Raw genomic sequence first — 25,684 nt, 5'->3', positions numbered from 1 at the left:
TATTCCAGAAAAACTGGGAACCTTAGGCATGAAAACTTATGTTTGTGCCAAAAAGCTTGTGGTTATGTTATGAGGTTTAAATGAACTCTTGTAAAGCGGATTATGATTTGTGTGTGTGTGTTTGTGTGTGTGGAAAGCAGCTATAAAATACAAATATTCTGCCTGGTTGCTGGTATCCCTTTGTCTTTTCTTGCTCTTTCCACTAGATGGCGGTGGATGCCCAAGAAATAACTTGCAAAGGCTGGTGGAGGGCGGTGAAAGGGGTGTTCTTTTCTTTCACTGGGTTGTTAGTAGCTGAGCTGGCACGCTCTTGTTGAGAGTGGGCATGGTATAATTTTTCTTTTTTCGTGTATGTGTTGGGGGGAGGCCGGAAGACTTGCCACAGACCACCTGTTTAATCCAGGTTCAGTTTAAGCGTAGGGTAGCATCTCGCCAGCTGGCAAAAAAAAAAAAAAAAAAATCCATAGAATTTCTCTCAACTATCAACAGACTTGGGTAGACGCTATGGAACCGTTTCAGGAGAGCAGCCAGCATCGATTTAGAGATGCCGCGGCATCTGTTGCCTATATTTGTGGAGATGGAAGAGAGCCACTCGCTGGTGAGGAATGACCGCGGCGACCTGGGGACTGAAATCCACACTGCGACCTGCGATCAACCCACAAGTACTTATGGATTCCCTCCCATGTACCCATCATTGGATCAGAAACTACGCAAGAAACATAAGAGGTGGCGTGCTTCCGGCCTCTTGTGGTAGAGAACACAAAACATACAGAGAGAGATCAGCAAGACCTAGCCGGACCAAGTTATCACTGTGTGAAGACGGTTAAGTCCTACAAGTATTATGAGATCAGTGGGGGTACAAACGGCCAACGGGATAGGCTGTGGGTAGGGAGAGTGGCAGGGAAGAAGAACAAGGAGGGATAAGAGAACTCGGGTGGGAATCTGGAGAATTCCGGAGAGAATTTGGAATTCGGGAGCGAAGAGGAAATGGGAGGGAGGGGAGAGGCCAAGCCCGCCCTGCGCGGACTGCAGCTTCGGAAAGTCTGGCTCAGCGGCCCCTTCTGTTTTCTTCACTTAGGTCCCAGGTATTTCCGACAGACCGGAGAGTCTCGGGTCAGCCTTCTCGCCGGGGCTATCTCGGGAGCACTTCGGCCACGCGGCGGGAGCCCGCGCCGCCGGCCGCAGCCAGGGCTCAGGAGGCAAGCTCGGCTACAAAGGGGGCGTGGCGTGGTGAAGGGGCGTGGTGTGGGCGTGGCAGGTGGGCGTGGCTCCCCTCCCGCCTGTGCCCGCCGACGCCGCCGCAGCTGCCGCCTCCGCCCGCCGCGCGGACCGAGGGAGCGGTGTTGCCGCTGCCTGCCCGCCCGGGTGCCCGCGAGCCCGGGCTGCGGTGGGCCAGGATGTCGGGCTTCCTGGAGGAGCTGCTGGGCGAGAAGCTAGTGACTGGCGGCGGCGAGGAGGTGGACGTGCACTCGCTGGCCGCCCGCGGCATCTCGCTGCTCGGGCTCTACTTCGGCTGCAGCCTGAGCGCCCCCTGCGCGCAGCTCAGCGCCAGCCTGGCCGCCTTCTACGGCCGCCTGCGGGGGGACGCGGCGGCGGGGCCGGGGCCGGGGCCGGGGCCGGGGCCGGGGGCCGGGGCGTCGGCGGAGCCCGAGCCGCGGCGCCGCCTGGAGATCGTCTTCGTGTCCTCGGATCAGGACCAGCGGCAATGGCAGGACTTCGTGCGGGACATGCCGTGGCTGGCGCTACCCTACAAGGAGAAGCACAGGAAGGTGAGCGGCGCCGGCCTCGTCGCGCGTTCCCGGGAGCTGGTCCTCGCGGCCCCCGGCGCCCCCGCTGCCCCCTCCTGTAGTGCACGCGCTTCCCCTCCTGTTCCTCAGCGTCCCCTGCCTCTGCCCGCCCCGCGTCCCGGGACCCTGCTGGATCGGGGTTCCCGCGGCCGCAACTCGGTGTCGATGCCAGGCCGCGCCCGCTGGGGAAGTTTGAAACCCCTCGGCCCCCGGGACCCTGACTCACGTCCTGGGGAGTCGAGGGCCGGGTCCCCACATGTTGGGAACCTCCCGTAGCGGGTGGCTGCGGTCGGGGATCCCGACTCGGTGACCCTCAGCCCCGGGCAGAGGCGCGGGGAGGGGGCCCCTTCCTTCCCTCAGCCCTCGACTCCCCGCGGCTACCTGTGGTCGGGGGGAGGGCGCCGGCCCCCTACCCATAATGCCCGAACCAGGAAGTTTCCTCTCTCTCCGAGAGAAATCTGCTTTCCTGAGGCTACCTCCTGCTGTGGCCGAGGGCGGGTCCCCCGGCGCCCTGGGGTGGGGGTGTCGGCCGCTGACCGTGGCTTTAGGCGAGAAAGGAGCTTGGTCGTCTCCCCTTGCCCTCCCTCCGCTCCCCCTTTTCCCTCCCTCGGACTGAACTAGAGGCCACCAGGGAGCCTTTCATTGTCTGGCTGTCCAGCCAGCCATCCCTCCTGATACCTCCCGGGCGCTGGACCAGACCCGTCCATGTGGCTATTAGTGGCTTGGTTGGTGGGCCACTGGTGTCTTGGCATCGAATTAAACGCTGAACCGATTTGTTAAGTGCAGACTGACCAGAAGAATGAGAATGGGGGAAATTTACACTCCTCTGTCAACTTCTCAATCCCTCCTCTCCCCTGGGTTTGCTGCTGAAATTAGCTTGGATTTTTGAGTGTGTCTGTTGGATGAAGATGTCTGTTTTAATAAAACGAATTCAGGAAATTTTGCCATGAATCGAAACAGAAAAAGTTTTGGAGCGCTCTTGCTTAATTAGTATGCCTGCTGCAACGCGTGAATCCAGCGGGGTTCTTTCCTGAGGAGAATCTCTGTTTATGGAGTGGACAGAAGGGCTCTGCTGGGAGCGTTTAGATTCCACTCCGGAGGATGGTAAGGGCATGCCATGTGTTTCTTTAATGCCTATAGAATCTTGTTGAGAAGCATGATATAGATTTAGCGAGAGTAAAAGGCTTATACTGTGGCCCCATACGTCTCAAGTAAATCATCCACAGAAGCAATGTTTGAAACACAGTTTAACAAATAGAGTTTGTAAATTTAGCATTGGAAAAACATGGTCTCACAAACCACACAGAGGCAACACTTTGCGTTTTAACCACTTTTTAGATGATCTTGCCCATATTTGACTTATCTGCTTGGTACAGTGCAGGAATAGGAATAACCAGTCCTTTTTTGCTTTAAAACATGGGAATCCTTTGTTTTCCTCAGTGGTAGTTTTTATGATCCTTTTGGGGAGGAGTAATGTCCAGAAAGTGATTTATCAAGAAATGTTTTCATTATTATGGCCTAGATCTATTGTAGACCAAAGTCTGTGTAAAGTACTGTCCTTATTGGGCATTACAAATGATTTGTAGCTTTTGCAAATACACAATGATGGTAAAACGTTACAGACTTAAGGCCTATTGTTATGTTTTCCCCCGTAAGTGATGGAAATAAATTTTCTGGATAGTAAAATAAGGAGCAAATACTAGTGCAAATGCCTAAACCTTTTTTTTTTTTTCAAAAAGAATATTTAACGTGACAAAAGACCCTGATGCTGGGAAAGATTGAAGGTGGGAGGAGAAGGGGACGACAGAGGATGACAGGAGGTTTGGCATGCTGCAGTCCAAGGGGTCGCAAAGAGTTGGACACTACTGGACGACTGAAGAACAGCAGCGACAGCAAGCCATGCCTGCTTCACTATGTCTGACCAAGTCCTTTTGCGCGCACACACAAAAAGTGGTTTGTGACCCCAGCCTGAACCTGTTCATTCCACCAAGATGAGGGTCTAGATGATACAGGGCAGATTTGAAAATGCACTTCAGTTTGCTGGCACATGCCCTTGCCATGGTGTGTTAGCATCTTACCAATTTATTTTTTGCTTGGAGTTTTTCTGACTCACATTCTATAGTTTACTTTGTTCTCTAAAACCAGTCCCGTTTTTTGAGAAGGTAGTTTCTGCCCCTGGATATTCGTGAATAGGCAACTTAAGATTTGATCCTAGAAACATTCTTTTTCATGGTGACATACCAGGTAAAAAGGCTCTATCTAGCTGGGTTTCTTATGGAAAACATACTCTTGGAAATTATAACAGCTGTGTACTTACTTTGGAAGAAATTGTTCTCTCCCTTGAAACCAAAGAGATGTAAAAACATTCCTTTTCTGTAACTTTGAATTTTTGTCTCTCTTGTTTGAAATCGGGGTGCTGAGAAATCTGTGTGCTTGTGATGCCAATTCTGTGATAATAGTGAAAAACCCAGGACACCCCCAGTTCAGGGTACTGACTCAGTGGACACTTACCTTCTTGTTGATGGACCCTGTCCCTGTTGTTTCACCCAACGATAAAAATAGCATTAAAGGAAAAGATTTTGTTTTTACATTGAAGGGAAACCAAAGTTCCAGATTACTAATTTTTTTTGAGTTCTCATTAACATTTATTCTTAAAACCATTCGTATGCTTCCCATTGGGATAACAAAGGATATGGTTCTAATTAGTTATTGGCTGGCATTTCTCTAAAGAAAATTGAAAAATTATGGTGGGGAAAGAAAATGCTGTGCGGTATTTTTTTCTTCTTTTATTAATTTCCCCCTTATTTAGTAAGAAAGTCCAGGGATAACCATATATGTTAAAACTGCATTTTGCCTGGCTTCTCTCACCTTGATTGAAACTGAGAGAGAACACCAGCTAATAGGATTCCCGCATCTTTGAAAAAAAAAAAATTCTTTATGGAACATTGTCCCGTTTCTGCTTGCTTTCGTGGTCGGTGCAAACGTAACTGAAGCTTCATTTTTTGGCTTCCAAGCACACATATAAATAGCTGTGTAGAAATTATTAGATGATAATAGAACTTTGAGTGCTTTCATAAGAGCTGTGTTGTCAGGAAGCATATAATCCTAAAGTTAAGGCAGTTAGATTTGTTTTAGTAAGTAGGTTTGGTTTTTGTTTTGTTAATAGACATTTTTCAGATTTCTGGAGAGAAAATGTGATGAATAGTTGGAAAATGGTGAAGATTTGGACTTTGGGGATTTGATCTATTCCTTTGCATGTGTGCTAAGTCGTGTCCGGCTCTTTGTGACCCCATGGACTGTAACCCGCCAGGCTCCTCTGTCCATGGGATTTCCCAGGCAAGAATATTGGAGTGCCATTTCCTTCTCCAGGGGATCATCCCAACCCTCCCGACCCAGGGATGGAACCCAAGTCTCAGGGATGAAACCTGAGTCTCCTACATTGGCAGGTGGATTCTTTACCACTGAGCCACCAGAGAAGCCCATTTATGCCTGGGCTGAATGCCTGATGGAAAACATTTGATCGGGGTGTGCGCCCTGACATGAAAAGATGTGGTACCACTGGTCTTGCTCTGGACAGGTTTGCTGGGCCCTGGCTTGGTCCTAGAACTTCCTGCCCCACAGAAAGCGGACAAGAAAGTTGGAGCAGGGGAGTGTCAGAGTCGGGGGTTCTGGTCTAGCATCTCTGGTCCACCCTCTTCAGCCAGGGCAAGTGGTATGTTCCTGTACCCTGTGTCTGTTGTTTGCTCTGGGTGATTGTGGTTCAGACTGAGTCAGAGACTTGGCTTAGAATTCACCTCAATCCCTTGGCTCTTAGGATTGGCCAAGATTTGGTACCATTCCTGACAGTCTTACAGCTCCATCTCTCCGAACTCTTCCTCCCTCTAATCAAATACCCTAAGCCACCAAGAGAATGATTTCTGCAACACCGACACACCACTCTGCAGGTGATAAAAGATGGTAAACAGGCACGGCTGTGAACACTGGACTTTTCTGCCTTCTTCATAAGGAGCCTGGACCAGCCAGCACAGCTCCCTCTGTTGACTGTGTTTCCAGGATCCATCTCATAAAAGACAACAGTCTGATTAAAATAATAGGAGCACTTTTCCTTGAGAGGCTTTTTCCTCATTCCATTATCTGTAAAGAATTTTTAAATCTTGTTTTTCTACTCTGCATAACGAAGCTATCTGGTGTAGTGGCTGAAAATACAGACTTGTCCATCTGCCTGAGTTTAGATCCTTCCTCTGCCATTCATTAGCTATGTGATCTTGTGCAAGTTACCCTACCTCTCTGTGCTTCAAGTTCCTTACCTGTAAAATGAAGATGACAACAGGACCCGCCTTACAGGATTATTGTAAAGATTATACAAGATAATATACACGTGCCTGGTGTATCATGCATGCTCAGTAAGTGCTAGCAATTATTATTTGTTAATAAATGGCTGTGAACTTTTTAGTCACTCATTTTATATGTGAGCCTTCGGTATATATCACATTACATACTCACAAAACTGTGATGAGGTGTGTTTCTAACTTTTCAAATAAATGACTTTTATAAGCATACAAGGATCCGATCAAGAATCACTCTCAAAGAGATTACAGTCGAGGAGAAAGATATAGAAAAATGAAAAAAAAGCAAACAAATGTTAGAAACAACGTCCCTGAAAGTACTGATTGTACTGATATTTACTGAGCTTCGTACTTGTATTTGCCAGTGAAACTTGAGACAGCCAGGCAGGGAAGCCAGGCATGATAAAGGATAAGAGCTTTCAGATGATGGGGCACCCTTCTTGAGAGAGATTAATTACGCACTTGGATGGTCGTTTTTGTGGTTTGCCAAAGCCATTAGGCGTGTCTTCTGCGGATCCTGGCTGCTCAAATCTGGGCGGCATGGGGGCGGCAGGATTACTGCTCTTTCACGTGGGAAATGGATGGTGCCCGGTCCCCGGAGCTGTAGAAACCTCACTCCCTAACTCGGAGCCGCCTCCCTTCCCAGCTCTGGAATGTTGTAGGATAGGTTTGTTCAGACCTGTCGCCATTTGGGGTTTAGTACTCATCTTTTAGTTAGCGGCTCAGGCCTCACCCACTGGCTGTCCACAGCTCTTGCTGATTGATTCCTCTTCTGATACAGGTTGGGAGTGAACCAGAGCACAGAGGAAAGCAGTGGGTTTTGAGGTTAGAATCATTGATTTAATTTACTCATTTCTTCCCCCCCATCCCACCCCCTTTTTATCACTGTGCCTTGTGGTTTGAGGCCTTGTTTTAATATCTGAGCAAATTGGAGAAAGAAGGCTTTGTATTGTATACAGCTGGGGTAGCGGGTGAGCAAGTCCCTCAGTCAAGGGGGCGGGCAGGGAGGGCCGTGGAAGGGGCGGTTCTTCTTTATTTCCTATGAGGACCTGGGGCCCCAGGGCTGGCCCCATTCTGAACTAGTCTGGGCTCCTTACTGTTGATCTTGTTTCGGGGGGAAACGGAGAGGAGGCTTGGCATAGGATGTGTTCTTTCTTCACGTTCTGAATTCCCAACGGTGCTCAGTGTTAACCACCAGGGTGCTTAGGTTTCTGTATTTCATTAACTCACCATTATGCTTATTCAAAGGCACTCAAAGAAAATGGCTTTGAGTTTAGAATCTTTCTGCTGATCTTGACTTTGACGACACTCTTGAATACTGTTCCTTTACATCTTGCCATTATTTAAAAAGTGACTAAGAGTTTTTGAGTCTCAGGAGTCATCCTTGATTTCTCCTGCACCGCTCCCATCGAAAAAGGCTCCGAGCCTTGTTGATTCGTTCTGCTTAACAGCTCTCAGCTCTGACCCCTTCTTTCCTTCCCTTGCTTGAGTTCACTTTTCACCCGGTCCACAGCAGCCTCCTCCACGGGCTCTTTGCTTCCAGTGCTGACCGCTGATTCTCAAGACTAGAACTTCTCAAACTGTCTGTAGTCAAGGATTAGTTTCCTTCTGTTAATTTCCAATCAGTTCACACATACACACACACGTGGCCCTATTATATATAACTCCTGTACAGCTTGAACCACATACAGCTCCCCACTGAGATGACAGCACATAGATTGGTCTCTGTCCTATTCAACAAGATGAGACTATTGATCACAGGCTTATATGTTGCTGGAATGTCAACCTGCTATAAACCATTCTAGGTACACACTCTCCACTGCTGTACCTGCCCTGTCGTGAACCAGTCGCAAAGAACTGATGGATAAGCACTGGGCTACAGACCCTTCTTGAGCCCAGTGCTGCTCTTGACTGTTTCCAGAATGGAAAGACAAGTTCAAAAACACAACTCTGATTTTGTCATTCTGCTGAAGAATTCTTCAGTAGTTCTTCATAGCTTCTGGGTCAAGTCCAAACTCTGGAACATGGTCCCCAACTCTTCTGCCTCATCTCCCACCTGGGTAATATCTTCTCTCACCTGGCTGAGTTTAGATCTCTCTAAAATCAGCCCTGGTTTCCTTGCTCTAATAAACTTTCCTGTGTCTTTCCGCTCCAGGTGGGATGCTTTTGTGAGCATCCGTAGATGGAGTACATGGTTAACAACTAGCCTCGTGTGTGTGTGTGTGTGTGTGTTGGGTTTTTTAAAATTTGACTCTAGAGCTTCTTCCTTTTAAAAATGTATTTATTTATTTGTGGCTGCGTGGGCTGCACATAGGCTTTCTCTAGTTGTGGCAAGCAGGGGCCCCTGCTCTGTTGAGGTGTGTGGGCTTCTCATTACGGTGGCTTCCCTTGTGGCGGAGCACCGGCTCTAAGTGCACAGGCTTCCGTAGTTACAGTTCGTGGGCTCTAGAGCATGGGCTCAGTAGTTACGGCCCACAGGCTCAGTTGCCCCATCACATGTGGAATCTTCTCAGACTAGGGATCAAACCCATGTCCCCTGCGTTGGCCACTGAACCCCCAAGGAAGTCCAACTGTAAGCTTCTTGAGGACAGAAACCAATCAAAGGAAGGGGAAGATGATCAGTGTTTTGGTTCTGAGGACTGAATAATATGGTCACAGAAAGTAATAATATGGTCGCATGCAACTTTGAGATTGGTAACTTGAAAACAGTGTTTTCCACATTGTGTGAGTTGAATGTGCAGTTTCATGAGTACTTAGCTTGATTTTAACATTTAATATTAGAGTTAGGCCCTAACTGAATTGTATAATTGTATATACCCACAGTATGTGGGTGTTTTTGTTTTTGTTTCTTAATGAATGCTTTCAAGAGCACTTCCACAAGCAAGTAGATGTGTAACTCCATTGCCCTATAATTCTGTGCTCAAAAATAGAAAAAGACTCGCCTCTCCTTTTTTGAGATGTCTTCCCAGGTGGCACAGTGGGAAAGAATCCGCCTGCTAAAGCATGAGAAGCGGGTTCAATCCTGGGTTGGAAAGATCCCCTGGAGTAGGAAATGGCAACTTACTCCAGTATTCTTGACTGAAAAATGCTATGGACAGAGGAACCTAGTGGGCTACAGTTCATGGGGTCGCAAAGAGTTGGACATGACTGAGCATGCATGCATGCACAAAAATCTTAGTCTGTTAAAACAGTCTCCTGTCTGCAGGCCTGTCCTTCCAACTTTTTATATTTCCTAAATAATTTGTGTTTCTCTAGCGTCTTTCTTCCAAGGAACTCAAACTATATGCATGTTATTTTTGCAGCAACTAGTCATCAGGTATTAAGCATTTTAGTTTTTCAAAGTATCTTTGAGTTAGAGAATTGATGCAAAGAGAACCGATTATTATTAATAGATCAGGGTCATAGTGTTGAGGATGAAAGTGCACAGCTGAACTCTCTTAAATTCAACTTGGTCCTTTCTGTTCAAGAAATTGGATCTTAAAAAGTGTGTGCATCAAACATTCTCCAGGGAAGAGGAGGGAGCCTAAACTGCTCTTTCAACACATCACTTTCCGAGTGGATTCACTCTAGATATGCATGATAGACCCTGAAATAAGATAGAGGTGGTTTAACCGCTTAAAACGTTTGCTATTGCCAGGAAGACAGGAGAGTTAGAACTCTCTTTCTGTTGCTGCCTTTCCATGGTGGTGGTTTCTAAGGGCCTTTTAATGATCTGGCTTTTTTTAGATCAGCCAGTGAAGTGCCCCCAACTCCCCTTCATCCTATGCAAAGCCTTGGGGCTGCTTTCGTGCTTTTGTTCAAAGACAAAATTGAACTTCAGGTATCCTGCAGAGATCCTAGGACTAAATCAGTCCTCCCTTTTATGAGGTTTTTCAGAAACTGTGGTTCTAACTTCTAGTGAAATCTCAAACATGTGCTTTATGCTTTATGACAAGTAAGAAGTATAGTAATTGAAAGTTGCTTGAGTGCTGTTACTCTGGAGTGAAAGCCTGTAATGGAAACTTTTGTTCTGTGGCATCTGTGATTAAATGCAAGCATAAATTTTGTGCTGCTTGCTGGTCATATAACTCTTGGACCAGATACACAATGGATTTTTGTATGAGCTACACCTCAGAAAAACCCTTTTTAAAAAGTTTAAGCTTAAAGTTCAGCATTCCTTTCTAGTACATCCGTTACTCGCTCCCCATTAGATTATTTTGAGACATCAGTTAACAGGTAAATTCAAGTAATATTTCCACAGTTAATAATGCTTTTATCTTGGAGCATTGTTGAGTAGTCATAAAATAGGGTGTGGTGAGTTCTGCTGTTCTAGGGATAGAGTTTCCTGCTTTGTTTTCCTAGGAGAATTTTATCCAGCTGAATCGTTTTTTTTTTTTTTTAACAGTTTTTTTTTTTTTTTTGGTCCTTTTTGGTCAATATCCCTGGAATAAAAATCTGAATGGATTGAGTGTGTTTAAAATCAGAAGACGCTGCCTTCCCGCCCCCCTCCCGCAACCCCTCGTACATGATCAGGTCAAGACAGTTTTCTTTTGATCGTGGTGGCTTACAGCACAGCTGCCTCATCTGTTACTCATTTTTGGGGGGGTTTGACGTGAAAAATAAAGATTGGGCAGAACAACATGCACTAGGCAAAAATTACAGTGTAGACTTCTGAGCTCTGAATGGCAGAGTCTGAGGGCAATGTTTGTTGACCTTTGGGCACGAGTTTGACTGCAACTTAAAAAAGTGTTTAAACCCACAGACCTTCAAAAATACCCCCATTATAAGTGGATATTTAAAATCTGTTGCACAATGAATAAAAGAATGGACTCTGGGTGGAGTTTCTTAAATATGAATCTCATCTCTATCACCCTCTAGCAATGTGGCTTTGGTGCAAATTACCTAACTCTGTGTCTCTAAGTTCCTGGTCAGTAAAACGGAGATGATCATATCTACTTTATAGGGTTGTGTTGTTAAGGATTAAATGAGTTAATATTTGAAAATTGTTTCGAACAGTACCTGGTACATCGTCAGAGTCCCTGAAATGTGTACCCCAGGTGTTCGGTTATGCCATTCCATTTTTTTCTTAAAAATAGTTACTCAGATTACAGGGGAGAAGGATCCTCAGCCTTTTTTGTTTCTTTGTATTTCTTTACTTTCAACACCTGGCTCTTTGCTTCTAATAACCTATCATGTAATCCGCTTTCTCTTCAGTTTCTAACTAGGACTATAATCATTCTTTGTCAGTTGTTGACCTGATGGCATATCCCTGTCTTTGAATGTGGGTATGATTCTAGAGTATCTCTTTGACTAATTGCATGCTCAGTTTTACTGAGTGGATTCTATTTTCACTTTTGAGCTGGCAGAGGAGAGGGGAGAGATCTTGGTCTCTGCCTATTCCCCCTGCCATTTATTTATTTGTTGACTTTTTTACTATGGAAAACTTCTAACATCACACAGATGGGGGAGATAGTACAGGGACTGCCCCCTGGCTTGCACACCCCACACCCACATACAATAATCAACTCACAGACACCAGCTCCCCTCACCCCAATTTGAGATTCAAATTTAAGTCCATTATTTTGAAGCCACTCCCAGACATCCTATCATTCCCTTCTTAAACATTTCACTAAGTAACTCTTGAAAAAAATAACCACAATATCATATCATATCTTAAAAATCTAGTAATTCCTTCATATCAGCATACATCCAGCCAGTAATTCAATTTCTCATGAGGTTTCTGTTTTTTTTTTTTTTTTAAACAGTTGGTTTGTTTGAGTCCAAATAAGGTCTACACATTGCCCATTTGCCTATGTTCCAAATATTTTTTCCTCTCTCCCTGACCATTTTTCAGTTGTTCCCTTTCATTTAAACTTGCTCTGACTCTGGGTCTATGCACTTGCCACATCCCTTACCTTTTCTTATTTCCTTATTTCCTTTTCTTATTTCTTATTTCTTATTCTCTATTTCCCTCTTTGTCTAGGTCTGTGGAATGTTAACTCCTGGGTTGAAAGGGTCCTAGCCACCTGTATCTGAGAGGCCCAGGCATAGGTCAGCTTGTAGAAACAGGTGGCTCTGAGGCTGTCCTCAGGACCACTTGCTGGTGGTTTACTCGCTAAGTCGTGCCTCACTCTTGGAATCATGGACTGTAGCCTGCCAGGCTGCTCTGTCCATGGGATTTCCCAGGCAGGGATACTGGAGTGGTTTGCCTTGCCCTTCTCCATCTCTGTGTAGGCCCTGACCTCCTCCAGGGTGTTCCTCACAGTGATGTGAGGGCCCCCGGCACCTCTGGGCTTGCTTCCTAGCCTCTCAGAACTCTTGCAGGTGGAGGCCAGCTTGGTCCTCTCAGGACCAGTCACCATGGCCAGGGTGTGTAATACTCTGGCCAAACCTAAGTCACAGCTGCACCTGTGTAGTAAGAGCATGGGGCTCAAGAACTAGGAGACTGAGCATCGGGAAATGGGGGACTCATGCAGGAGAATTGAGGGTGTGTAACTAGAGGGAGAGGCCAAGTATGCTGGGCCAACAGCGTCATGCGTGCCCAGTAGAGTCAGTACACCAGCCCCATGAGAGGGTGCCCAGCACGCAGTCATCTAGCCTCTGCTAGAGCCTGTCCAGTGACTGCAACGTGCCCCCTTCTGAGAAGCCCTGAGGTGTCAGAAAGGATTCTGACATCCGCCATCATCTCCCTGGGGACTTTAAAGAACTGCAAACAACTTCTCTCTCTCTCACAGGAAAGATCCCCTTGGTCCTTTGACCACTTCTCAGATAATGAGTATTCCAGTTTCTGCACCATCCTGGTCTTTCATATCCCAGCTCTCTCCATTTGTCTAGGATCTCACTTAAAGAGTAGTCCCACACCAAGAGCACAGACTCCAGTTTGGTCTGCACCAAGCACAAGGGTAAGCTTAGCACCTCCTTTGTTCTAGATCTTATCTAGTCTAATATTATCATAGTCTGAGATTGCATTCTTGTTTCTGATAATCACATCACACGGTGTTGAGTCACAGACCTCCTTTTAACAAAACTTGAAAAGTGCTTTTCACCAATCTTAATATCTGAACAGAAAAGAACAGAGTCCCAAGTATTGTGTCTGTCACCTTAAAAAGTCAGTTTATTTATGTTTGATGAGTTATTGCAGGCTGTTGGAATCTTTCTTATGTCCTTGCGGTTATTCACAATGATCATTGCTCTTTCTGGCCTTTGAACTATGGGATCCCTTTCTAGACCTTATCTATGTCTGGTGATGGAGTCCCAGAGCGCAGGGACCCCCTCCAGGCTAATAGCAGCCTGCTGGCAGTGGTTCGACCCACTTCAAATCCAGCCAGTTCTAAATCAGCCTAATTGTATCTCTATTCAGACCGCATTTCTCCATCTGGTTAACATGTTTATCCTAGGAGACCTTAACAAACAGCTTGCTATCACTTAGGTATTTGTTGTTTCCCTTCCAAGGAAAGACGGTCTGAAATGCCGTGTGTTCTGTAAGCCCACGCTCACTTCTAAATCGATCACTTCTTTTCCTAAGTGTTTAGTAACTGTGATAACCTGTACGGTTTTATTTAAGGGTCACTGTCAACTTTGCCAAGCTTTAGGTTGCATAATCTCCCCCTTTCTGCCCTTTTGAAAATTGATAGGCCTTCCATCTGTTGATTGCCGTTAGCTGATACACTGGCCACATTTTTTTCCCCCTTTGATGTAATCCATACCTTATAGGGGAGAAGGCAATGGCAACCCACTCCAATACTCTTGCCTGGAAAATCCCATGGACGGAGGAGACTGGTAGGTTGCAGTCCATGGGGTTGCTAAGAATCAGGCATGCCTGAGCGACTTCACTTTCACTTTTCACTTTCATGCATTGGAAAAGGAAATGGCAACCCACTCCAGTATTCTTGCCTGGAGAATCCCAGGGATGGGGGAGCCTGGTGGGCTGCCGTCTATGGGAACGCAAAGAGTTGAACATGACTGAAGTGACTTAGCAGCATACCTTATAGGAGGACTTGCAAGATCAGCTAGGCAAGTCATGGAGTGATGGAACATTTTTTTCCTGTGGAGGCTAAGTTGCTTCAGTCGTGTCCGACTCTGTGTGACCCCATAGACGGCAGCCCACCAGGCTCCCCCATCCCTGGGATTCTCCAGGCAAGAACACTGGAGTGGGTTGCCATTTCCTTCTCCAATGCATGAAAGTGAAAAGTGAAAGGGAAGTCACTCAGTCGTGTTCGACTCCCAGCGACCCCATGGACTGCAGCCCACCAGGCTCCTCTGTCCATGGGATTTTCCAGGCAAGAGTACTGGAGTGGGTTGCCATTGCCTTTCCTGTGGAGGACCCTGTAGGAGTAGCTGTGGCCAGACAATCCCAACAGTCAGTATATAGTTACTGCTGCTAAGTCACTTCAGTCGTGTCGGACTCTGTGCGACCTCATAGATGGCGGCCCACCAGGCTCCCCCGTCCCTGGGAGTCTCCAGGCAAGAACACTGGAGTGGATTAGTATATAGTTGGGAGCACTCAATTCATCCAGAAGGCCCAAGTCCTGTGCTTTCTGAAGGTAGTGTTTCTATACTGATTGCTTTGTCCCGATCCCAACACCCTCCCCCCAACCCCCACTCCTCACCGTCTGATGAGGACACTAATAGAGCCTGAGGGAGTCTTTTCATAAAGCCGCTTCTCCCCTTCAGGCGCAAGCAGGATGAGAATCTGCTGGCTAATTAATTAAGTGTGGCATTTGGTTTCAGAATGAGCAAGAGACAATAACTAGTGACAAAGCAACCCAGCATCCTTGTGTTGAAAGATTTTTTTTTTTAATATTTGACTTTTTAGGATGAATTAGCCCATTTAATTTGAACAGTTTACCTTGCTTTAAAATGGATTTGCTTTCTTGCCCAAGTATATTTGCACACTTAAAGTTACACATGAGTCTGTAACATGTTTTGCAAGCTTGGCACCTAAGAATTCTGACATTTCACGTGTTAGGCACAAAGATGAATTGGAATTAAATGCCTAAGACACTTTCCTGGTGGAAGTGACTTGCCTAAATTTGCAGAAGGTCGCTGGCTTCAGCCCTTGGCTGTATTGTTTTAAGCTTTTACAAATGTTCTTAAGAGTAAAATACTACTTAATACCACTTGAATGTCTTCTCTTTAATTTGGATTTGTGGGAAGTATTAATTGGCAGGGGCTGTGGTGTAGAACACTATAATTTTGAAGCACTTTTTGAAGCACTGCTTTCCTGTGAAGGCTCAATTAATGAATTTTTTCCCTGAGATCATCTGAGTCTGTTCTTTAGTTGATACAGCCACAGAGGCAGTAGTTACCAGGTGAATCCCAATCCCTGGACCAGGACATGGTGCTCTTTCATGCATGGGAGTGTGCTGCACATGCCGCATGGATCATGGCTTCACTGCTGCTTGCAAGAAAAAGCCATTTATATTCCTTCATTCAGTATATACTTAAACACTGTTTTTCCACTTATTAACTTTTTGTCATTCCCAAGAGAAAGCCAGTGTTTCACTGGTGAGCCGTAAAAATGACTCTTTCCAAAGATAACCCACTGCTAATAGTATCTTGTAAATCCTGCCAAAAAAAGAGTAGGTATAGACTGCCTATAAAAGTATAGATGTTTAGATTTTTTTTTAAAATACAGATTTTAGCATTTGAAATGATCAATATTCTGAAAAAGATAGTGCCTTCACACGTTGGAAGAAATTTCAAGAAAAACGAAAGGCATGTGGGGAAAAGGAAGTGTTGTGATGGGCCTTCATTTGCTTTCCCCGAAGCAGCCACCACTGTCAGCTTCTTGTGTGTCCCTTCAAAGGTATTTTGGGAAAAGGTTGCTCAAGAAACTAAAAATGGAATTACCTTATGACTTGGCAATCCTAGTCCTGGATGGATATCCAAAAAAAAGCAAGAACACTAATGCAAAAAGACATATGCACCCCAGTGTTCATAGCACCATTATTCACAATGGCCAATCTATGGAAGCAGCCTCAGTGTCCATCCACAGATAAATGGATAAAGATGATGTGATACATATACACAGCAGAATACTACTCAGCCATAAAGAAGAATGAAATTGTGCCGTTTGCAGAAATATGGATGGATTTGGAGGGCATTATGCCAAGTGAAGAAACACAAGTACTGTATGATATCATTTATAGGTAGACTCTAAAACAATACAACAAACTAGTAAATATAACAAAAAAAGCAGACTCGAAGAGAACAAACTTGTGGTTACCGGAGTGGAAAGGCAATTTAGGGATAGACGATTAAGAGGTAAAAACTATTAAGTATAAAGTAAGCTACATGGGTATATTGTACAACATGAAGAATATAGCTAATATTTTATAATAACTATAAATGGGGTGAAAGTTAAAGTTGCTCAGTTGTGTCCAACTCTCAGTTGCTCAGTCGTTTGCAACCCCATTAACTATAAAGTCCATGGAATTCCCCAGGCCAGAATACTGAAGTGGGTAGCCTTTCCCTTCTCCAGGGTATCTTCCCAACCCAGGGATTGAATCTAGGTCTCCTGCATTGCAGGCAGATTCTTTACCAGCTGAGCCACAAGGGAAGTCCAAGAATACTGGAGAGGGTAGCCTATCCTTCTCCAGTGGAAATTCCCTACCCAGGGATTGAACCAGGGTCTCCTGCATTGCAGGTGGGTTCTTTGCTAACTGAGCTATGAAAGAAGCCCATAAATGGAGTTCAGTTCAGTTCAGTTGATCAGACATGTCCGACTCTTCGCGACCACATGGACTACAGCACACAAGGCCTCCCTGTCCATCAACAACTCCTGGAGTTTACTCAAACTCATGTCCATTGAGTGGGTGATGCCATCAAACCATCTCATCCTCTGTCATCCCCTTCTCCTCCTGCCTTCAGTCTTTCCCAGCATAAGGGTCTTTTCAAATGAGTCAGTTCTTCGCATCAGGTGGCCAAAGTATTGGAGTTTCAGCTTCATCATCAGTCCTTCCAATGAATATTCAGGACTGATTTCCTTTAGGATGAACTGCTTGGATCTCCTTGCTATACAAGGGACTCTCAGAGTCTTCTCCAACACCACCCGGTTCAAAAGCATCAACTCTTCAGCACTCAGCTTTCTTTATAGTCCAACTCTCACATCCATACATGACTACTGGAAAAACCATAGCTTTGACTAGATGGACCTTTGTTGGCAAAGTAATAATGTCTATGCTTTCTAATATGCTGTCTAGGTTGGTCATAACTTTTCTTCCAAAGAGCAAGCATCTTTTAATTTCATGGCTGCAGTCACCATCTGCAGTGATTTTGGAGCCCCCCAAAATAAAGTTTCTCACTGTTTCCACTGTTTCCCCATCTATTTGCCATGAAGTGATGGGACCAGATGCCATGATCTTAGTTTTCTGAATGTTGAGTTTTAAGTCAACTTTTTCACCCTCCTCTTTCACTTTCATCAGGAGGTTCTTTAGTTCTTCTTTGCTTTCTGCCATAAGGGTGTGTCATCTGCATATCTGAGGTTATTGATATTTCTCCCAGCAATCTTGATTCCAGCTTGCGCTTCATCAAGGCCAGCGTTTCTCATGATGTACTCTGCATTTAAGTTAAATAAGCAGGATGACAATATACAGCCTTGACATGTTTCTTTCCCAATTTGGAACCAGTCTGTTGTTCCATGTCTCCAGTTCTAACTGTTCCTTCCTGACCTGCATACAGATTTCTCAAGAGGCAGGTCAGGTGGTCTGGTATGCCTGTCTCTTGAAGAATTTTCCATAGTTTGTTGTGATGCACACAGTCAAAGGCTTTGGCGTAGCCAATAAAGCAGAAGTAAATGTTTTTCTGGAACTCTCTTGCTTTTTCGATGATCCAACAGGTGTTGGCAATTTGATCTCTGGTTCCTTTGCCTTTTCTAAATCCAGCGTGAACATCTGGAAGTTCACGGTTCACATGCTATTGAAGCCTGGCTTGAAGAATTTTGAGCATTACTTTACTAGCGTGTGAGATGAGTGCAATTGTGCAGTAGTTTGAGCATTCTTTGGCATTGCCTTTCTTTGGGATTGGAATGAAAACTGACCTTTTCCAGTACTGTGGCCACTGCTGAGTTTTCCAAATTTGCTGACATATTGAGTGCAGCACTTTCATAGCATCATCTTTCAGGATTTGAAATAGCTCAACTGGAATTCCATCACCTCTACTAGCTTTGTTCGTAGTGCTGCTTCCTAAGGCCCACTTGACTTCACATTCCAAGATGTCTGGCTCTAGATGAGTGATCACACTATCATGATTATCTGGGTCATGAAGATCTTTTTTGTATAGTTCTTCTGTGTATTCTTGCCCCCTTTTCTTAATATCTTCTGCTTCTGTTAGGTCCCTACCATTTCTGTCCTTTATTGTTCGCTTGGTATCTCTAATTTTCTCGAAGAGATCTCTAGTCTTTCCCATCCTATTGTTTTCCTCTATTTCTTTGCATTGATCACTGAGGAAGGCTTTCTTAACTCTCCTTGCTATTCTTTGGAACTCTGCATTCACATGGGTATATCTTTCCTTTTCTCTTTTGCCTTTCCATCTCTTCTTTTCTCAGCTATTTGTAAGGCCTCCACAGACAACCATTTTGCCTTTTTGCATTTCTTTTTCTTTTGAATTGTCTTGATCCCTGCCTCCTGTCCAATGTCATGAACCTCCATCCATAGTGCTTTAGGCACTCTATCAGATCTAATCCCTTGAATCAATTTCTCACTTCCACTGTAAAATTATAAGGGATTTGGTTTAGGTCATACCTGAATGGTCTAGTGGTTTTCCTTACTTTTTTCAATTTAAGTCTAAATTTGGCAATAAGGAGTTCATGATCTGAGGCACAGAAAGCTCCCTGTCTTGTTTTTGCTGACTGTACAGAGCTTCTCCATCTTTGGTTGCAAATAATATAATCAATCTGATTTTGGTATTGACCATCTGGTGATGTCCATGTGTAGAGTCTTCTTTTGTGTTGTTGGAAGAGGGTGTTTGCTATGACCAGTGCGTTTTCTTGGCAAAACTCTGTTAGTCTTTGCCCTGCTTCGTTTTGTACTCTAAGGCCAAATTTGCCTCTTACTCCTGAGTCAGGTATCTCTTGACTTCCTACTTTTGCATTCCAGTCCCCTATAGTGAAAAGGACATCTTTTTTAGGTGTTAGTTCTAAAAGGTCTTGTAGGTCTTCATAGAACTGTTCAACTCCAGCTTCTTCAGCATTACTGGTCGGGGCATAGACTTGGATTACTGTGATATTGATTGGTTCACCCTGGAAATGAACAGAGATCATTCTGTCATTTAAAAAAAAATTACTTTATTTATTTTAATTGGAGGCTAATTACAATATTGTAGTGGTTTTTGCCGTACATTGACATGAATCAGCCATGAGTGTACATGTGTTCCCCATCCTGAACCTCCCTCCCTATTCTGTCGTTTTTGAGACTGCACCCAAGTACTGCATTTTGGACTCTTTTGTTGACTGTGATGGCTACTCCATTTCTTCTAAGGGATTCTTGCCCACAGTAGTAGATATAATGGTCATCTGAGTTAAATTCACCCATTCCAGTCCATTTTTGTTCTGATTCCTAAAATGTTGATGTTCACTCTTCCCATCTCCTGTTTGACCACTTCCAATTTGCCTTGATTCATGGACCTAACATTCCAGGTTCCTGTGCAATATTGCTCTTTACAGCATCAGACTTTACTTCCATCACCCGTCACATCCTCAACTGGGCGTTGTTTTTGCTTTGGCTCTGTCTATTTATTTTTTCTGGAGTTATTTCTCCACTCTTCTCCAGCAGCATATTGTGCACCTACCGACATGGGGAATTAATTTTTCAGTGTCCTATCTTTTTGTCTTTTCATACTGTTCATATTGAGCTATGAAGGAAGCCCATAAATGGAGTAAAACCTTTTTAAAATTATTAATCACTATATTGCATACTTGTAACTTATGTAATATGGCACAGCAACTATACTTCAATAAAAGGAAAAAGGATATTTCATGTATACATAAGTAAGTACAAAATGACCCTGACACAACCCTGACACACACACAAGCTTTTAAACTAAGCTTTTTCGAGACCTCCTTGGCAGTCCAGTGATGAAGACTCTGTTCCCAAAGCAGGGAGCATAGGTTCAATCCCTGGTTGGAGAACTATGATCTTGCATGCTGCACACTGTGGCCAAAACACTTTAAAAAATAAAACCAAACCTTTTATGTAGATCTTTCTCATATTCTTGGCTGCCCTGACAGGTGCTAGTTTTTTCTGTCTCAGGTGTGCAAAGACTAAGAATGTCGTTTCATAGCCCTATAATACCTTGGTATCTTGTCTGCCTTAATATTGAACCCAACAAAAATGGAGACAAGTATCAGACCACCCTTTCCACAGAAGGAAAATGACTTAGCCTGACATGCTTATAGGGTACATTGGGCTAAGGAGAACTTAAACGCGTTTTCTGTGTCTGAGAGGGCCCCTCCTTGAGGACTAACATAAAACAATGAGAAGACAGTGTCTGTGAAATTCCTACTGCTGTGCCCTACGGTTTGGATAAATTCAGAGTTTTGTTCTCTGTTTCTCCTTCCAATAGTATTCAGATTTGTACAGGGACAAAAGGCTTCCCCAGACCAGTCAATTGTATTATGCTGTGCCTTTTGTGGGGACTGGTATTAGGCAGCTTGTATTCAGTATAACTTTTTGTTTATTAAAATATGCTGTACTTTTAGAAAGTCTATCACCTCCCTTAAGTTATGGAATAAAGGGGCATGACTACTATTTTCATTATAGAAGGATCTCCATTTATTAGGGCAAATTGTTTTAGATTATGCACTCCTAAGAGGTGTTCAAAGTGTGATTTCTGCTGCTTAGCAAACTCCCCTACAGCATCGTAGGACTGCATCTGTTGCTTTGAGAAAAATACACAAATATTACACCTAAAGTCTTCTTTCGCAGATCACACACACATTCCTTTTCCCCTGAATATTCCTTATTCTCTTCTGTAGGAGGCAGCTGAGAATACTTATTACTCATTCGGTGGTAGATTCATGTAGGCAAGTGGCTTATGAAAAAATCGAAGGGTTGCTATGGGAATGAAATAGGTTTATTAAATAGATAATAGAAATTGTGGAAAGCAAACTTCACAAAGATCTGGTGAACCTTTAGAGGGACCTTGACTTAAGAATGGAAAGGGAATTAGTGTCCGTTTAGAATATTTTCTCAATCATTAGTCATAAATGCAGACTAAATGTGTCAGAACAAAACTAACGATCATGCCTCATCTTACTTACCTTCTTGAAGGTCTTCTTTAAAGCTGTTTATAATAGTCAGTCGGAAATGTCCTCAGTGTTCATCCCTGGGTGGCTGAGTAAATTACAGTGCTCAGCCTCATGTTGAACATGATTCAGTGGCCTTTGTGGGAACACAGAGCTATACTTTGTATATTGTATTCAAAAAAGCAAGATCCCAAATTACACAGATACCATGATTGCAACACTGTTTGAACAGTTGTATAAGAAGAATGATTGAAGCAAATACCCCAAATCGCTTAATGTTGTCTTAGGGTGGTGGCACCTATGGTGATGGGTCACTGATCTTCAGGGGTTCTGAATGTAATCATTTTTTGGTAATGAAAACTTAAGTACTGTGAAGAAAATAACAGGACTCTTGCCTGAAAGAGCGTGTATCCAGTTTTTGAATGCTTCATCTGAGTGCAGGATTTTTCCTCCCAGCACTGGATCTAGCTAGCAGAGGCCTCTTGAGAAGGATGGGTAACTTGCTCATTGTTTCTTATCAAGCCAAGAGACATGTGGGGAGAGAATCAGCTTGCCACCACCTACTTCAGGAAAGCTTTCTGGAAAGAATAAACTCGAAAGTGACCTTTTCAAAAGAGGGGGAGGGTAGTCCAGTGAGTTAAGAAAGAAAGATATTCTGGATATAAATAACCATGTGGGAATGAAGCAGGGGGGAAAGATGAGAAGGAGAAAGTTCACTTGATCCGGCTTGAAAAGTGAGTATGGAGTGGAGAGAGACTACGCGTGTTGCAAACCTGATGAGTGACAGAGGTTTCCCATGCTCGGTGGGGAACATTCTAACCTTTTCTTAGGAAAACAAAAGCCCCTTTGGCAGATGGTCAGGAAAATACACCGTAGGTGATGCTGATTTGGAGGTGCAATTCTGGGGGTGCGATTTTGGAGGCGCGACTCCGGGCAGCCGACAGCAGTGGTCTGTTTGCAAGGTGATGGTGGCCTCTCTCAGGGGGCTTGGGATGAGAAAGAAGGTCTGGATTCCAGACCTGCCGCATAGTAAGAAACAGATGATTTTTGTACAGAGGCCAAAGTGGGACTAGGGAACCTCTTCCTGGGCCAGGTTGCAGAAATGTGTTTTGTGTACGCTTCTATAGATCATAAAGAAGAAACTCCGGGTTAAGGGCTTCTGTTTGCTAAATAAAGGGAAGGAAATTCCTCTGGGGATTTTCCACTCCTGGACAGTAATGAGGAGCAGCGGGGAGCGATGACAGGGACTCAGACATTCCCAAACTGGACTTCTTACTTCATGTGTGCTCGTATCACAGAAATCAAGCTTGCACTCTTCATTGCTTTGTGTTGGCACTGCTCAGCCTTGGTCAGTCACGTGTGTTTTGAGTATCTCATTTACCTGGGGGGCAGTGTCCGGATGCTGAGAAGTTAATGAAAAAACCCCTGCTCTCAAAGACATTGATAATTTAGCTGGGGAGACACGACATAATATATATGAGATTTACATATGTGTATATGAATGATCTATATGGTATAAACAGATTCAGAGTCTATAGGATGACATCTGGTGTGTTCTAATGGGGGTGGGTGCCACCCCGAGCTCTGAGAACTGAATGTCTCATGACCTCATCAGACAACAGCCAGAGAGGCCAACCCCTGTCGTGGACGATCTAGTTCAGATTCATTTCTCCTTATTTTCTCCCTTTGAGACCTTGGGCAAATTACTTTACTCTTTCTGAGCCTCAGTGTCCCCATCTGCAAAATGGAAATGATAGTAGTACCTACTGGCAGGATTGCCTTTGAAGTTTGCAATGGCTTGTAATATAAAAAGCCCCAGCCTAGGACGAGGTACTGGTCATCCCTCAGGAAGGGGTGACTGTTCTCTAATGCCAGACCAGAAGGTTTCTGAGGGACCCTTGTGCTCTTTATCACTGTGTCATTTGTACATAGAACATATGGTAGATCTGATGAATGCATATTTAGCAAAATATTTATTGAAAGAATGAACAGTTGGCAGATAGAAAGTGGAATGAAATTCCAGACATAAAGGTGAGTCTCAAAGTTAAAGGCATCCATTCTTTTGTATATTTGTGCTGCAATCACAATTAAACAAAAGCTCTTGTTACATCACATTGGCCAGTGTGATCATTGAGGGTTAAACTGGAAAGGATGTTGGGGATTGAATAACAGTAGCCCCCTTCTTTTACTGATGAGGAAACTGAGGCCCAGAAAGGAGGCAGCCACATGGCTGACCAGCCTCTGGGCTCCAGCCTCTAGGGTCCTCATTGCTGGGTCAGTAGTGTTCCTTGGCATTCTTCCTGGTGGCCCTAAAAAAAATAGACTAACTCGTGCCTGTAAACTGTTGCCAAATTTTGCTCAGAGAACAGAGATAAGCATCCTGAAAAGAGGGAAATGCCACAGTCCTAGTTTTCCCGAGTAATTTTGTGTATCTTGGCCTCTAGGACATGGGACGATTTTCCGGGTCCCAGGAGCCTGTTCCTGAGAGCAGAGCCATTTTCCTGTGGGAGGGCTGGGGTCAGGTCCAGGGTGCCGGCCAGACCGCCTCTGTGAAAAGCCTCAAGTGGCTGAAAAAACAAGCATGTTACCCCACTGAACAACAGCTCTTAAGGAGGGGATTACCAGGGCTGAAACGTGAAATGTAAAGAAAGGATTTAAAAAGAGCCAGGTGCTTCAAGTCCTGCCTCTGGGCTGATGAGGCTCCGAAGTGTTAAAGAGAAATTCCATTCGGATGAGTCTGCGGCCACAGTATTTGTTCGTGCTGGGCCAGCAGGGAAGGGAGAGGGGGCAGCTCCCTGGGGCCTGTTCAGGCAGTCAGGGCCCTTCCTGGGTGGAGGGATAGTCCAGGTCTGAACCCCTTGGCGCCGGGCCTGGGTCCTGGGTCACGGGAATTCACCCTGTGCTCCTAGGAGGTCATTCCAACCTGAGCAGGAAGATGGAAGCCACCATGGAGACAGGCACAACTCTGGACACATACTTGGCTTTGGCCTCGAGCACTTGGAAAGGGGGCCTCTGGGCCAGATCAGCTATTTGACTGTTTTCCTAGAGAGAGAATTGAGATGTTCAGAAAATGGTCTCTGAAGTCAGTTCTTATTAATGCATCATCTTGGTGTGCTTTAAAATACTGTCAGAGGGACTTCCCTGGCAGTCCAGTGGTTAAGACTTATAAAATACTGTCAGAAACCCAGGTTCCCTTGAAGCTGTGGTTGGCAGTGTGCTATGTACCAGGAGGAGATGGGCCATGGAGGCTGTGGCGGCTCTGTACATGGTCACGCCTTCCATGGTGACCATATGCAGAGCTGGTTTTAAGTGTGTTTCTGTTTGAAGACACCTTATTCAAGACATATTTTTGGCTCAGTAATGCTGAACTTATGACCCAGCTCTATAGCCCTTATCTGAAGGAAGTTTATCTAACACACGTTTTCTTCTTAAGAAACATATCATAGCTTTCTTGCATCTGGGAACACTAGACAGCCCTTCAGCACGATACTTGGGGGGCCATTTCAAACAGTGAAATGACCAAAAAAAAAAAAAACCCAAGCACAAAAATGCAAAAAATGTGGCACCAAACAGACTGCGAAAAGGACTCTTGTTTATAGTAGGAGCAGAGTGAGGCCTTGCTTGACTTCAGCTGGGAACACGTGTGGTGGGTGGGTGACTCATATTTTTCACTACCCTGTGCACATCTGAGAATGATGACGGAAGTCTCACCAGCCTGATTGGGGGGTTACAAATAAATTTTAGCAAATGGGCAAATTCACAAGTATGGAACTCATGAATCATGAAGATTGAGTGCACCCCTTTCTCCCAAATATTATGCTGAATGTGCATCTATTATGCTAACCCCCACCTTTTTAATTGTGTTATTTAAAAAATTAGGAGGTACAAATTTGCAAAAGGAAGAATACTAAATTTCACCAGCCAGGAGACTTCCTTGGTGGCCCAGTGGTTAAGACTCCATGCTCCCATGCAGGGGACAGGGGTTCAATCCCTGGTCGGGGAGCTAGATCCCACATGCTGTGCAGTGGGGCCAAAACATTAAAAATAAATAAATAAATTCCACCAACCAGAGATCACCACTGTTTACATTTTAGTGCCTGTGTCTTTCTGGTGTTTTTTTCTTTGCAACTATGTACCCATCATCTGTACTCTTATTTTGTATGTGTATATACATAAATGTGTGTGTTTAAAGCAAAATTAGTATCATATCATGCTTATTTTATAGTTCCTAAAATTTGAGTCTAAAATTTGAGGCAGGGGAATGGTGGTCCAGTGGTTAGAACTTGGTGCTTCCAATGCAGGGGTCTTGGGTTCAATCTCCTGCCTGG

General features: G+C 44.6%; 1 protein-coding gene across 1 annotated transcript in view; it reads left to right on the top strand.

The window, feature by feature from the left end:
- Positions 1–1,300: 1,300 nt before the first annotated feature.
- The window catches only part of NXN (nucleoredoxin), a 161,330-nt gene continuing 136,946 nt past the window's right edge, over positions 1,301–25,684 (top strand). The window contains exon 1 of the mRNA XM_040243834.1: positions 1,301–1,769. Within this exon, the coding sequence (XP_040099768.1) occupies positions 1,398–1,769 (372 nt within the window). The 5' untranslated portion in view covers positions 1,301–1,397. The remainder of the gene's footprint in view (positions 1,770–25,684) is intronic.

Source organism: Oryx dammah, unplaced genomic scaffold (genome assembly GCF_014754425.2).
Source record: "Oryx dammah isolate SB20612 unplaced genomic scaffold, SCBI_Odam_1.1 HiC_scaffold_8, whole genome shotgun sequence".
Taxonomy (NCBI): domain Eukaryota; kingdom Metazoa; phylum Chordata; class Mammalia; order Artiodactyla; family Bovidae; genus Oryx; species Oryx dammah.
Note: the sequence above shows the minus strand (reverse complement) of the source record. Positions and strands in the feature narration are given on the sequence as shown.